The 15,884-nt window shown below is 41.1% G+C and overlaps 2 protein-coding genes and 1 long non-coding RNA gene across 5 annotated transcripts in view; 2 read left to right on the forward strand and 1 right to left on the reverse strand.

Moving 5' to 3' along the window:
• The window catches only part of klhl29 (kelch like family member 29), a 124,435-nt gene extending 116,198 nt beyond the window's left edge, over nt 1–8,237 (forward strand). Inside the window, 1 exon segment of the mRNA XM_019856472.1 lies at nt 7,412–8,237. Coding sequence (XP_019712031.1) covers nt 7,412–7,595 — 184 coding nt within the window. The 3' untranslated portion in view covers nt 7,596–8,237.
• A 2,301-nt stretch (nt 8,238–10,538) lies between these two features.
• Nucleotides 10,539–11,246, forward strand: LOC109507213 (uncharacterized). Its single transcript, XR_002166428.1, has 2 exons — nt 10,539–10,757; nt 10,898–11,246. It is a non-coding gene; the product is annotated as an uncharacterized LOC109507213 (long non-coding RNA).
• Nucleotides 11,104–15,884, reverse strand: part of atad2b (ATPase family AAA domain containing 2B) — a 42,669-nt gene continuing 37,888 nt past the window's right edge. For all 3 annotated transcript variants that reach the window (XM_019856467.1, XM_019856466.1, XM_019856465.1), the window contains exons 27-28: nt 15,276–15,404; nt 11,104–11,767 (exon numbers count right to left, since the gene is read on the reverse strand). In XM_019856467.1, the coding sequence (XP_019712026.1) occupies nt 11,726–11,767; nt 15,276–15,404 (171 nt within the window). In that variant the 3' untranslated portion in view covers nt 11,104–11,725. The remainder of the gene's footprint in view (nt 11,768–15,275; nt 15,405–15,884) is intronic.

Raw genomic sequence — 15,884 nt, forward strand, 5'->3', positions numbered from 1 at the left:
CCGAAAAAAACGACATAGTATAGTAAGGCGTTTTTAGCCCGAAAAAAACGACATAGTATAGTAAGGCGTTTTTAGCCCGAAAAAAACGACATAGTCTAGAAAGACGTTTTTAGCAGAAAAAAACGACATAGTATAGTAAGGCGTTTTCAGCCGAAAAAAACGACATAGTATAGTCAGGCGTTTTTAGCCTGAAAAAAACGACCTAGTATAGTAAGGCATTTTTAGCCCGAAAAAAACGACATAGTCTAGAAAGACGTTTTTAGCAGAAAAAAACGACATAGTATAGTAAGGTGTTTTTAGCCCGAAAAAAACGACCATGTATAGTAAGGCGTTTTTCGCCCGAAAAAAACGACCATGTATAGTAAGGCGTTTTTCGCCCGAAAAAAACGACCATGTATAGTAAGGCGTTTTTCGCCCGAAAAAAACGACCATGTATAGTAAGGCGTTTTTCGCCCGAAAAAAACGACCATGTATAGTAAGGCGTTTTTCGCCCGAAAAAAACGACCATGTATAGTAAGGCGTTTTTCGCCCGAAAAAAACGACCATGTATAGTAAGGCGTTTTTCGCCCGAAAAAAACGACCATGTATAGTAAGGCGTTTTTCGCCCGAAAAAAACGACCATGTATAGTAAGGCGTTTTTCGCCCGAAAAAAACGACCATGTATAGTAAGGCGTTTTTCGCCCGAAAAAAACGACCATGTATAGTAAGGCGTTTTTCGCCCGAAAAAAACGACCATGTATAGTAAGGCGTTTTTCGCCCGAAAAAAACGACCATGTATAGTAAGGCGTTTTTCGCCCGAAAAAAACGACCATGTATAGTAAGGCGTTTTTCGCCCGAAAAAAACGACCATGTATAGTAAGGCGTTTTTCGCCCGAAAAAAACGACCATGTATAGTAAGGCGTTTTTCGCCCGAAAAAAACGACCATGTATAGTAAGGCGTTTTTCGCCCGAAAAAAACGACCATGTATAGTAAGGCGTTTTTCGCCCGAAAAAAACGACCATGTATAGTAAGGCGTTTTTCGCCCGAAAAAAACGACCATGTATAGTAAGGCGTTTTTCGCCCGAAAAAAACGACCATGTATAGTAAGGCGTTTTTCGCCCGAAAAAAACGACCATGTATAGTAAGGCGTTTTTCGCCCGAAAAAAACGACCATGTATAGTAAGGCGTTTTTCGCCCGAAAAAAACGACCATGTATAGTAAGGCGTTTTTCGCCCGAAAAAAACGACCATGTATAGTAAGGCGTTTTTCGCCCGAAAAAAACGACCATGTATAGTAAGGCGTTTTTCGCCCGAAAAAAACGACCATGTATAGTAAGGCGTTTTTCGCCCGAAAAAAACGACCATGTATAGTAAGGCGTTTTTCGCCCGAAAAAAACGACCATGTATAGTAAGGCGTTTTTCGCCCGAAAAAAACGACCATGTATAGTAAGGCGTTTTTCGCCCGAAAAAAACGACCATGTATAGTAAGGCGTTTTTCGCCCGAAAAAAACGACCATGTATAGTAAGGCGTTTTTCGCCCGAAAAAAACGACCATGTATAGTAAGGCGTTTTTCGCCCGAAAAAAACGACCATGTATAGTAAGGCGTTTTTCGCCCGAAAAAAACGACCATGTATAGTAAGGCGTTTTTCGCCCGAAAAAAACGACCATGTATAGTAAGGCGTTTTTCGCCCGAAAAAAACGACCATGTATAGTAAGGCGTTTTTCGCCCGAAAAAAACGACCATGTATAGTAAGGCGTTTTTCGCCCGAAAAAAACGACCATGTATAGTAAGGCGTTTTTCGCCCGAAAAAAACGACCATGTATAGTAAGGCGTTTTTCGCCCGAAAAAAACGACCATGTATAGTAAGGCGTTTTTCGCCCGAAAAAAACGACCATGTATAGTAAGGCGTTTTTCGCCCGAAAAAAACGACCATGTATAGTAAGGCGTTTTTCGCCCGAAAAAAACGACCATGTATAGTAAGGCGTTTTTCGCCCGAAAAAAACGACCATGTATAGTAAGGCGTTTTTCGCCCGAAAAAAACGACCATGTATAGTAAGGCGTTTTTCGCCCGAAAAAAACGACCATGTATAGTAAGGCGTTTTTCGCCCGAAAAAAACGACCATGTATAGTAAGGCGTTTTTCGCCCGAAAAAAACGACCATGTATAGTAAGGCGTTTTTCGCCCGAAAAAAACGACCATGTATAGTAAGGCGTTTTTCGCCCGAAAAAAACGACCATGTATAGTAAGGCGTTTTTCGCCCGAAAAAAACGACCATGTATAGTAAGGCGTTTTTCGCCCGAAAAAAACGACCATGTATAGTAAGGCGTTTTTCGCCCGAAAAAAACGACCATGTATAGTAAGGCGTTTTTCGCCCGAAAAAAACGACCATGTATAGTAAGGCGTTTTTCGCCCGAAAAAAACGACCATGTATAGTAAGGCGTTTTTCGCCCGAAAAAAACGACCATGTATAGTAAGGCGTTTTTCGCCCGAAAAAAACGACCATGTATAGTAAGGCGTTTTTCGCCCGAAAAAAACGACCATGTATAGTAAGGCGTTTTTCGCCCGAAAAAAACGACCATGTATAGTAAGGCGTTTTTCGCCCGAAAAAAACGACCATGTATAGTAAGGCGTTTTTCGCCCGAAAAAAACGACCATGTATAGTAAGGCGTTTTTCGCCCGAAAAAAACGACCATGTATAGTAAGGCGTTTTTCGCCCGAAAAAAACGACCATGTATAGTAAGGCGTTTTTCGCCCGAAAAAAACGACCATGTATAGTAAGGCGTTTTTCGCCCGAAAAAAACGACCATGTATAGTAAGGCGTTTTTCGCCCGAAAAAAACGACCATGTATAGTAAGGCGTTTTTCGCCCGAAAAAAACGACCATGTATAGTAAGGCGTTTTTCGCCCGAAAAAAACGACCATGTATAGTAAGGCGTTTTTCGCCCGAAAAAAACGACCATGTATAGTAAGGCGTTTTTCGCCCGAAAAAAACGACCATGTATAGTAAGGCGTTTTTCGCCCGAAAAAAACGACCATGTATAGTAAGGCGTTTTTCGCCCGAAAAAAACGACCATGTATAGTAAGGCGTTTTTCGCCCGAAAAAAACGACCATGTATAGTAAGGCGTTTTTCGCCCGAAAAAAACGACCATGTATAGTAAGGCGTTTTTCGCCCGAAAAAAACGACCATGTATAGTAAGGCGTTTTTCGCCCGAAAAAAACGACCATGTATAGTAAGGCGTTTTTCGCCCGAAAAAAACGACCATGTATAGTAAGGCGTTTTTCGCCCGAAAAAAACGACCATGTATAGTAAGGCGTTTTTCGCCCGAAAAAAACGACCATGTATAGTAAGGCGTTTTTCGCCCGAAAAAAACGACCATGTATAGTAAGGCGTTTTTAGCCGAAAAAAAAAACGACCAGCTATAGTAGAGCGATATTTGCTGGAAAAAAAACGACCGCTCAGTGACGTGTGAAAATACAATTTTTCCTGGAAACTCTCGAAAGTGCATGTCAAATACGTCCATAGTGCAGGATAGGTCACAGTCACTGGTGGTGTAGAGGTATACACGCAGGCGTTTGATCCAGGCAACCCCGGTTCAAACCCCACTCAGTTGTGTGAAAATACAACACTTTGTTACATTTTCCTGGAAACCATTGAAAGTGCATGTCAAATTCGCGTACAGTGCATGACAGGTCACAGTTACTGGTGGTGTAGAGGTATACACGCAGGTGATCGGTCCAGGCAACCCCGGTTCAAATCCCGCTCAGTTTTGTGTGAAAATACCACACTTAGTTACTTTTTCTTGGAAACACTCGAAAGTGCTTGTCAAATTCGCGTATAGTGCAGGATAGGTCACAGTTACTGGTGGTGTAGAGGTATACACGCCGGCGTTCGGTCCAGGCAACCCTGGTTCAAACCCAGCTCAATTATGTGTGAAAATTGAACAGTTACTTTTTTCCTGGAAACCCTCGTCTTTTTTTTCGGCAAAAAACACGTTACTGTACAACATAGGTGTCAAACTCAGGTCCTGGAGGGCCGCTGTCCTGCATGTTTTCCAAGTCTCCCTGTTGCAACACACCTGATTCAAATGAACAGGTTCGATGTCAGGCTTCCGCAGAGCTTGCTGATGATCTTGCGATATACTGTCTTTTTTTTTGTTGTTAAAAACGCCTTACTATGTCGTTTTTTTCGGCTAAAAACGCATTACTATACGATGTCGTTTTTTTCCGCTGAAAACGCCTTACTATACTATGTCGTTTTTTTCGGGCTAAAAACGCCTTACTATGTCGTTTTTTTCGGGCTAAAAACGCCTTACTATACATGGTCTTTTTTTTTTCGGGCTAAAAACGCCTTACTATACTATGTCGTTTTTTTCGGGCTAAAAACGCCTTACTATACGAGTGTAGTTTTTTTTCGGGCTAAAAACGCCTTACTGTACTATGTCGTTTTTTTCGGCTAAAAACGTCTTACTATACTATGTCGTTTTTTTCGGCTAAAAACGTCTTACTATACTATGTCGTTTTTTTCGGCTAAAAACGTCTTACTATACTATGTCGTTTTTTTCGGCTAAAAACGTCTTACTATACTATGTCGTTTTTTTCGGCTAAAAACGTCTTACTATACTATGTCGTTTTTTTCGGCTAAAAACGTCTTACTATACTATGTCGTTTTTTTCGGCTAAAAACGTCTTACTATACTATGTCGTTTTTTTCGGCTAAAAACGTCTTACTATACTATGTCGTTTTTTTCGGCTAAAAACGTCTTACTATACTATGTCGTTTTTTTCGGCTAAAAACGTCTTACTATACTATGTCGTTTTTTTCGGCTAAAAACGTCTTACTATACTATGTCGTTTTTTTCGGCTAAAAACGTCTTACTATACTATGTCGTTTTTTTCGGCTAAAAACGTCTTACTATACTATGTCGTTTTTTTCGGCTAAAAACGTCTTACTATACTATGTCGTTTTTTTCGGCTAAAAACGTCTTACTATACTATGTCGTTTTTTTCGGCTAAAAACGTCTTACTATACTATGTCGTTTTTTTCGGCTAAAAACGTCTTACTATACTATGTCGTTTTTTTCGGCTAAAAACGTCTTACTATACTATGTCGTTTTTTTCGGCTAAAAACGTCTTACTATACTATGTCGTTTTTTTCGGCTAAAAACGTCTTACTATACTATGTCGTTTTTTTCGGCTAAAAACGTCTTACTATACTATGTCGTTTTTTTCGGCTAAAAACGTCTTACTATACTATGTCGTTTTTTTCGGCTAAAAACGTCTTACTATACTATGTCGTTTTTTTCGGCTAAAAACGTCTTACTATACTATGTCGTTTTTTTCGGCTAAAAACGTCTTACTATACTATGTCGTTTTTTTCGGCTAAAAACGTCTTACTATACTATGTCGTTTTTTTCGGCTAAAAACGTCTTACTATACTATGTCGTTTTTTTCGGCTAAAAACGTCTTACTATACTATGTCGTTTTTTTCGGCTAAAAACGTCTTACTATACTATGTCGTTTTTTTCGGCTAAAAACGTCTTACTATACTATGTCGTTTTTTTCGGCTAAAAACGTCTTACTATACTATGTCGTTTTTTTCGGCTAAAAACGTCTTACTATACTATGTCGTTTTTTTCGGCTAAAAACGTCTTACTATACTATGTCGTTTTTTTCGGCTAAAAACGTCTTACTATACTATGTCGTTTTTTTCGGCTAAAAACGTCTTACTATACTATGTCGTTTTTTTCGGCTAAAAACGTCTTACTATACTATGTCGTTTTTTTCGGCTAAAAACGTCTTACTATACTATGTCGTTTTTTTCGGCTAAAAACGTCTTACTATACTATGTCGTTTTTTTCGGCTAAAAACGTCTTACTATACTATGTCGTTTTTTTCGGCTAAAAACGTCTTACTATACTATGTCGTTTTTTTCGGCTAAAAACGTCTTACTATACTATGTCGTTTTTTTCGGCTAAAAACGTCTTACTATACTATGTCGTTTTTTTCGGCTAAAAACGTCTTACTATACTATGTCGTTTTTTTCGGCTAAAAACGTCTTACTATACTATGTCGTTTTTTTCGGCTAAAAACGTCTTACTATACTATGTCGTTTTTTTCGGCTAAAAACGTCTTACTATACTATGTCGTTTTTTTCGGCTAAAAACGTCTTACTATACTATGTCGTTTTTTTCGGCTAAAAACGTCTTACTATACTATGTCGTTTTTTTCGGCTAAAAACGTCTTACTATACTATGTCGTTTTTTTCGGCTAAAAACGTCTTACTATACTATGTCGTTTTTTTCGGCTAAAAACGTCTTACTATACTATGTCGTTTTTTTCGGCTAAAAACGTCTTACTATACTATGTCGTTTTTTTCGGCTAAAAACGTCTTACTATACTATGTCGTTTTTTTCGGCTAAAAACGTCTTACTATACTATGTCGTTTTTTTCGGCTAAAAACGTCTTACTATACTATGTCGTTTTTTTCGGCTAAAAACGTCTTACTATACTATGTCGTTTTTTTCGGCTAAAAACGTCTTACTATACTATGTCGTTTTTTTCGGCTAAAAACGTCTTACTATACTATGTCGTTTTTTTCGGCTAAAAACGTCTTACTATACTATGTCGTTTTTTTCGGCTAAAAACGTCTTACTATACTATGTCGTTTTTTTCGGCTAAAAACGTCTTACTATACTATGTCGTTTTTTTCGGCTAAAAACGTCTTACTATACTATGTCGTTTTTTTCGGCTAAAAACGTCTTACTATACTATGTCGTTTTTTTCGGCTAAAAACGTCTTACTATACTATGTCGTTTTTTTCGGCTAAAAACGTCTTACTATACTATGTCGTTTTTTTCGGCTAAAAACGTCTTACTATACTATGTCGTTTTTTTCGGCTAAAAACGTCTTACTATACTATGTCGTTTTTTTCGGCTAAAAACGTCTTACTATACTATGTCGTTTTTTTCGGCTAAAAACGTCTTACTATACTATGTCGTTTTTTTCGGCTAAAAACGTCTTACTATACTATGTCGTTTTTTTCGGCTAAAAACGTCTTACTATACTATGTCGTTTTTTTCGGCTAAAAACGTCTTACTATACTTTTTTTTTTTTGCCGAAAAAAAAAACAGGCGTTTTGTCTTGAAGGTCAACTGTTCAGGTGTCTTGAAAGTTAATCTGCCACACAAAGTGTCCTGAAGGTTCACCGTTCCAAGTGTCTTGAAAGTCAACCCGCCGCCCTTTGTGCGGCAGATTGACCGTTCAAGTGTCTTGACCTCCAGAAACAATCATCGCAATCCCGACTCTTAACTTTAATACTACCATTCATTATTCTAAAAATCAGCAACGCCCCCCCGCCCCCGTAGCTGAGTAATTCAAAAGCTGTCGTTTCCACCCCAAATACCAACCATATGCATGTGTTCTTCACTTCAGCGCCGTGATCCTGGACGGTAAGATCTATGCCACAGGTGGCATCGTGAGCAGTGAGGGTCCGGCGCTGGGCAACATGGAAACGTTCGAACCCTGCGGCAACATGTGGACGCTGCTGCAGTCGCTACCCTGCCCGCTCTTCAGACACGGCTGCGTGGTCATCAAGAAGTACATTCAGAGTGGATGAGGCCGGGCGGACTCCAATTCACCACTTACGCAGTGCCAAAAAATACCCACCAGCCGGGACTCCGCTCACCCCAGCATGGGATCCTTTGGAACCGGCCACTCCTTCCCTGTGCAGAATGTACTTCATGCGCAACCGCTCAACCATGAGGTTGTCGGTCTTCCCATCAATACGTGCAGGAATTCTCCTCGTAAACTTCTGAAGTTTTGTCCAGTCATTTTTATTTATTTTCTACACTCGCGATCTCTTCAGGATGAGAGCCACTGGACTTCCAAAGAGCAGATCCATGAGGACTAATGTGGTGGTCATCCTGAATATTTCTTCCCAACTACCCGCTGAGGAAAAAAAGCACAATAACCACCCATGCTTTTGTCATATTGTTTTTCTTGTTGGTTTTTCTATACATGTGGTCTTGTTTTTAAGCCACCTGTTCAGTATAGGCGAGCTTCTGTAAATACCAGCAAGGATAAATATGTATATTTTACAACCACACGGCAATTGTGTATAACTGTTTTTAGGAAATTAAAGGATAAACAAAATGTTAGGACGAATTAAAAAAAAAAAAGTGGTACGTCTGTAAATCTGTATTCAGAAATTAACACTTGTTATTACGGAAACCTAATACATATACCCCCAAAATATGAATGTCTTGTCTTTCTGGTATTTGTTCAGCCCCTTTCACATTGCCTAACAAAGCCTTCTTTTTTCCACTGCCTTATTTGGCAAGGTACCAAAACAGAATCAGAGTTTCAATAGCTTTTAAGGCTGATTTGCATTGCTCGTCACCAGTACCATAAATGTTTTTTTCTGTCCTTTTTGACTGCTAAATGATCGTTTTAAAGAACCTTAAGGGATACTTTAGTTATTTTGCAAATAATAATACCATTAAAATACATTGTGAGACTTGCTGTCATATGAAAATGACATAAGTCCTCAGGTCTCAGGTAATGACCAATTACGGCTCAGCTTGCAGACTTCACATGAACTTTTTACCATTGAAAAATTGGTTAAATCTCCTTTTAAGATCTTCAGGTGTTTTGGGTTAAGTCACTTGCCCATTTCACAATAGTTATCAGAGGCGTGTGTGTGTGCGTGCAGGCACGTACGGTAACGGTCGATTGTGGAAGGTCGGTTGCCTCGAAAAGCAGATCTTCGGTCAAAAAAAAGGTTGTGCACGCCTGCTGCAGAGGGTCATGCTGGATTTGAGATCAGCACAGCTTTTGAGGAGAAGAGAAAGATTTGGGGTGAACTTCAGTCAATTTTGAAGCGCAGAAATGCCACCATGGAAGTCGGACAAGTTTGGGCACCTCGCACTTGAAAAGCGTATGTTAAGTTGGTCACTACCATACAGCGCACCGCATTAAGAGGCGGAGTGTCATTTACGGGTGCTATTTCTGTATTTAATACATAACATGCACTGGATTATTGGACGCAGACATGGTAAAACATACTCTTGTTTAAACAATACGGTAGTGTGCACTAGCGTATGTTTTTAAAAGGCAAAAGTAGCAAAACTGAGTTCCGTGGTACTTTATTGAAGTATTCAACACTATACTCACATTTTTGGATCAATCCTAATCCACAAATCCGGCAAAGTCTTCATCTTCTCAATTCATTCACAAATTGTCCCGTTACTCACCCGGTGCTGCCTTCAGTCTTTGGAATGTTAAAAAAAAAAAAAAAGCCAATGATGTTCAACCTGAGCCATGTGGCAACATTAATAACCCAGCAATATTCAGGCGACTTTTGTCTCTTTAAGAAGGGGCTAGCAAGTCAAAAGTCTTTTTCTCACTGTCCTGTGCGACTACGGATTTGCTGGTTTGAACTGACGAGAAATATTTTGCCGCCTTCCACTTGAAAAGAAAACAACATGCACAGTTTTGCACCTTTTTATTCAAGTATATCACAGCAGTTTTACTTGAGAAATACAGTAAGTGTTTCCATTCCAAACATAACTTACACTAAAACGGTAACGAGAGCGTGCTGCCTGGTGTCAAAAAAAAAAAAAAAAAAAAAAACCTTAAAAGGAACCCAAACATTACCATGAAAGATTTTCCGCGCACATTAAAAAAAAAAAAATGTCAAGGGTATGTGGCAGAAGCAGCTCATTCTATCTCGCTCGGCGTACTGGACTAGAAAAAGTCATTTCAACTACCAGACAAAAATTGGTTGTTAGTCCAAATTGGCTACGATAAGAAAAAAGCAGTATCACAATGTATGACATTTAAACTAACCTTTGTCTTTAATTCCCAAATGTGGCTCTCATTTATTTCTTTTGGCAACACGTCTGGTCCTGTTTTAGCATGATTTCCAGTATGCAACAACTCAAAAGAAAACACCAGGAAATAAATACACACACACAAAAAAGCTGAAAAAAGGGCATGTGTTGAACCTGAGAGACATGTAAAAACCCTCGTACGCAAACACACAAATGCCCGAAAAATGCTACAGGTTTGATTTTAGTTTTTCCCCAAAGGTGTAAGTCATCTACAATAAATAGACATGAGATGAAATCTGCCCAAATACAGGAAAAGAAGTCTGAATGATGTCGCAAAATGGCATCCGGGTGGGCGTTGGGCTAAGTTTTTGGGAGCCGGCTGGGTTTCGCGCTGACAACGGTAGCGAGTGGTGGTGCGACAGTATAAAAACAAATACCGCTTGTGTGCACTGAGTAAACAGTTGACAATAAGTTACGCTGAGGTAGCTTGCGGCAGCCTTTTTTGTTTTTTTTTTTTTTTTTTTTTGCATAATTCGTCCACCGTCTTGTCCAACCCTTGCCCCGTGCATGTGCATGTCTGAGTGCGTGTGTGTAACAGGCCACCGTCGGATGAAATAAATGACAAAATGCTGCCTTAGTGGCGGTGCTAACTCCAATGACGCTCAATTCTTGCATTCAAAGAATAGACTTAATGCTCGGCAGGTTCCATTTGGCGGCTAACAGGGGGCTGATACCGCTTTTGACAGTTGCTAACAAGTCCCAAGGCTGTCCGTCTTACGGTTTTGTCCTATGTGAAAGGTACGGAGTGTTTAAGTCAATCCCATAAATTTGCTACTTTACATTTAATTAAGCTCTACAAGGTGTTTCTTTTGGGTATTAAGAGTCACCAGCTCCTTCGTCCTGCGTGAAAAGGTAACGATACAGAATGGGCTGGTTGAGCCGCAAATGTGGCACTTTTAAGAAACTGGAGCTCTTCAGGCATCATGTTTTAAATTAAATGACACTAGCACCTTGTCACACTGTCCACTAAGGTATACTTTTCTCGCTGTCTTGTATGAAAGGTACCTACGGCAATTGGGTGGGGGAGTGGTCTCTCCACATGCCACATGTGAAATGTCACACGCCCCGTCCACGCTGCTTATCGATGCCATGTTCTTCATTGCTCTTGACTCGGAATTGAGGGGTTCGAGTTGTTTGCGTTAAAACTTTCAGACCGCCCATCAAAAACTTTATCCATCTGTCCTGTGGGAAAAGCGTGCAGATCACGCGCAACCAGAGAAGTTAGGTGTCTTTTTTTATATTTGATATATATATAGCCTTCCGCACACGCTGAATTGAGACACGGCGTTAAAGAGAGCTTGGATACACAAAGTAACCATGAGGAGGCAGGGGTTCATAGGTGGGGTTGGTATGATATGAATTGTTTGGGGGTGGGGAAAAAAAAAAGATCTGCTCCGGGGCGAGATTGGCTCAGCGGTCTAGAGTTCACTGATTGGGAATATTACTCTGTCCTCATCTACTCTACGAGTGGTGTTCAAGCGTTTCTGCTGGTGAGGATCTGTGTGTGTGTGTGTGTGTGTGTGTGTGTGTGTGTGTGTGTGTGTGTGTGAGTGAAAGGGGTTGGTTGCTTTGACTCACTGTCCCGAGTTAAAAAAAATGCCAAGAATAAGCAGCATGGATGACAGTTAGAATAGCACCCTAGTAGCACCGGGGTTGCCGCTCATTACCATTGGCTTGTGTGTGCGCGTGAGTGTGAGACACACCTCTGGGAGGGGGTTTGGTTGTGTCCAAGTAAATGTTCCTGAGACGATAGCACCATTTGAATGTCTCTCGACCTCGCTCTCAGTTCGTGTCTTCTGTGGTCCCAAGGGAGGCTTGCTCAGGGTCTACCTGAAGAGGTTTTGTCGTCAGCTTCTTACAGGAATGTGTCAAAATGCTGGATCCTGTCTTCCATCTCCTGCAGCACACACAGACACAAAAAAAAAAAAGTGACAACAAAGAGGAGGCTTGTTATTAAGGAGTTGGGGCCCGGATGATGGAAACGTGACGCAAAAGCTGGACAGGCCAAGTGTTGCATTTTTGTTAAAGTTGAAAATGTTATCAATAGTACAATAATGTAATTATTTCATGTCAGCAGATAAGAGTTTTTTTCTTGTAAAATTTGTTTGCGCTCTTTTTGGTCCTCAAACTCTTTCGTCTTGAAAAATCTGATTTTATTGCCAGAATGATCTCTTGGTGTTTATGTTCACAGGCAAGTGGACAAAAGCCAAAGTTAATTTACTCGCCGAGCGCGAGCCTGCTCCCTTCATCTTCTTCGAGCCCCCCCCAGAAGACCACCGGCTTCTGAGTGCGGCGGAAAGACGAAAGAAATAGAAGAGGAGGAGTTGAGAGGCAACAATCTGGCGCATTGTGTCTTGTTAGCAGAGCAATCCACATACCGGCAGATAAAAGTCACAATTGAGGAGCGCCGAGGTATTCTTTCTGGGGAACGAAATTTTTTTTTAGCCCTATGGTATGATGACATTTCTATGCTCTCAAAAAAAAAAAAAAAATGCTCTCGCACGGCAGCTTTCCGCATCCACCGTTGATCATTCAAACGTGACACAGCGATGCTGGAATCAATGAAAGAAACAAAGAGCAGAGGATAACGATGGCGAGCATACGATGCAATATAGAGTCGGGCACAATTAATGTACATTTTGGTTCCACTTAAAGGCGGCAAAACGTCATAATTACTGATGAAATAACTTTAAACGACAACAAAAAGTCACGGATAAGAACAATACAAGGGATTAGTCGGCAACAAGAGTCTAGAGCAAAACGGGGAGAAAACAGTCAAAACATCACAAGAGGAATTTTGGACCAGACGGCAGCAAGAAACAAACCCGACTTACAAGAGGTTAAAATAAGTTTTATTTCGTAAAAATTCAAAATTTGTTGTGACATTTCTCTCCCGATACGATACTTATTCTCCCAAAATACTTTCTTATTTTTGTATGTTGAGCCCTATTCTAAAATGGTAACTTCTCCCCTTCGTATTACAAATTTATTCTTGTAAAACAAGGACGTATATATTCGTCCTTCATCTCTAAGCCGTCACATGCAACTATTGGATATGCTTTTGACGTACCGTATTTTCCGCACTAAAAGGCGCAGTGGATAATGAGGCGCACCTTCAATGAATGGCCTATTTTGGATTTTTTTTTCATGTATTGGACGCACTGGATTATAAAACGCAATCTACAATACATCCACTAGATGGAGCTATGCTCCTTCCGTTCGACTCGAGGCCTTCATGACTGTCTCCGAAAAACGTAAACTAACGATTACTTCAATGAAACTACGAAAATTGAAAATAATGCATCAAAACAGAAAATCAAGCGAGGAAATCACCAAATAAATTCTGTAGCCCCTCTACAGAATTTTTTTTGGCATTTCCTTGAGCTTAGCTTCAACAGAACGATCAGATGTCAGTAAAATGTAGGAGACTGGACTGTCTCAGAAGTGTTTATTCCTTTGTTGTGTACTGTATTCACAAACGAGGAAATCACAGCAAGCATGTCTCCAGTAAGGAGCCATTTGGGGTTGACATATTACCGTAATGACCATACACAAGGCGCACTGGATTTTAAGGCGCGCTGTGGGCTTTTAAAAAATGTAAGACTTTTCGGTGCGCCTTATAGTGCGGAAAATACAGTAGTTGAATCGTGGGAGTATAAAATGGCTTAACAAGGAATGGAAAAGAGGGCACTAGATGTAAATAAAAAGGCTGTCACAAAGTATCTAATTGCCTCAAAAAAAAAAAAAAAAATCAAAATGTAATTGTAGACTTACAGCCATGCAACTGCCAATTTGTAGCAGAGGACCTGCTTGCATGTTGTTGTGTACAGACACAGGTGGTGGAAGTTCCCTCTGGCTCTTAACGAGAAGCAAGAGTGAAGCAAGAGTGCAGTCCACTCCATCTGCTGAAAGGTCAGCGCTGGCGGCGGAGAACGGCGAGCCCCGCCGAGGACGCGGCCGGCCGCGCGCGTGAAACAAATTCGCCGTCACGCTCCATTTACAGTGGAGCAGAGCGCGCCGAGCCGCAGCCCCACGTGCGACGGCGAGCGGAAACAGGCTCGCCGGGTGATCAATCGCGCGTCGGCGAGCGCCGGGGTTCTCTCAAGAGGGTTTTGCGTTCCGGCTACAAAGAGGGAGCTGCGTCGGAAGCTGTCGTTTTGACATTTGCAGTGTCCAGCCTCAAATTTCAGAAAGCCACCTGGCTCACGATGGATTTGCGCTCTTCACGATGGCTTTATTCTTGATAAATGACCACTTGAGGGCCTTCTGCACACATGATGACTTCATTGTCGTAAAATTACGCCTTTGCTCTTGAAAAATTACACGTTATTCTCATAAAATAAATGCTTTATCTGACAAACACCCGGCGGCGAGTAACAAATCACGTATTTAAATCTATCGTGTAATGCGATCCTGTCCTAGTTTCACAGTCTATTGTTTCTGGCCGCCCCCATTGAGTTTGTTAAAAGTCACAATTGAAAAAGTAACTTTGTACTGAATTAATGCATTTGGCATCTTTGGAACAGAACCATCTTGACTGCACAGTGCTGTCAAGCAAAACCACATGATGTGCTCTGTCCCTGATAGCCATGTCACTCAAGAGTTTCTCGTTATTAGAGGAAAAAAAATGTAATTTTTGGAAGTAAAGTTTGAAATGCTTTATGTAAATAGTATTGCTTCCCTGAGGAGGGTAAAGGAAGAAAATCTGCATAAATAGTATATGAAATGTCCCTGGAAACAAAATGTAACAGAGCATGGAGGGAATATTTTGAAAGAACCAAGCGGCATCGTTCACGTGTTCCTCACGTCCTTCCTCTCTTGCCAACTCAGCCCACGGCTAACTCGTGATAAACAAACATTCCTTTTGAACCAACTATATGATCAAGTTTTTGGCACATTTCGCGACAGATTTTTTTTTTCCCCCCCCATTCTAAACATTCTTTGTTGTGGTTACTTTTATTGTGTGGATGCCTGGCAGCGAGATTTCTCAAAGTTGCGCAATGAGAGTAGTCGCCTGCACTCTGGCTGCGAGTGTGGCAGTTAGCGTACGCTAACAAAATACGAGGGCAATGACTCGCTCCAAAAGTCTGTCAACTGTGCTACGTTGCGTAAAAATAGGAAATAAGAGAAAGTAAAGTAGAAGAGGATCACTAGCATAATTGCACATAATATAAAGACGTGTGGGTCTTGGAAAAAGCTGTGACTCGAAAGTTTCTTTTTCGCCCACTGCATTGATTTGATTGTTAGTTGCTCTCAACAGTTGTATTCTGTTTACTGCATTACTGTTTGTTATATATCCATTGCATTGGTTTCTTTTCTGGTTCACAATGTCACATAGGCGCGTTAACTGTCCTGCGTTTGACGCCTGCCATGCAGCAGGCCCAAGTGACAAAGACAACTGTTACCTCCAGTAGTCGCGTCTTGTCGTACTCTCTGCGATGGGCGAAGATGCACTGGCTGAGCACCGAGTAGAGTCTCTCAAGCTGCTCTACGCTGAAGCCCTCGCTCTTCCTCACCGCCATGTTGAGTAGCACCTGCAGGATAAGTGGAAAATATTTGGATGATATGCTGACGTACGTGTGCACCAACACGGCGGCAAAAAAGCCCCCCCAAAAAACAGTTGTGACAGCACTTGGAGGTCAGAGGCACACCAAAGAGACGCGGATCCCAGTGACAGTTAATTAAAGCTAATCATAATATGAAGCAAGTTTGCATTTCACGATGACTTTAATTAAAACATTGCGGACAGCAAAAGGCCCTTTTAATTGACCCCCGGTGTGTGCGCGCAAACGTGTGCGTTCAAAACGCACAGCTCATCACAACGCGCCCACTCGAGTCGAGCACGGCACATTAATTAAAGTTGCCATCAATGGCAATGGAGGAGAACAGGGGGGGTCCTCGGGTGAAAGGCGGTGACCGTGCGGTAAAAGCACACAATGACATGTCAAGATGAAGTCAGCCGACGCATGGGATCTAATTACACGCAGAGACTTAATCCAGTGTGATTACCATGG

Source organism: Hippocampus comes, unplaced genomic scaffold, assembly GCF_001891065.2.
Source record: "Hippocampus comes isolate QL1 unplaced genomic scaffold, H_comes_QL1_v1.1 scaffold526, whole genome shotgun sequence".
NCBI classification, from domain to species: Eukaryota; Metazoa; Chordata; class Actinopteri; order Syngnathiformes; family Syngnathidae; genus Hippocampus; species Hippocampus comes.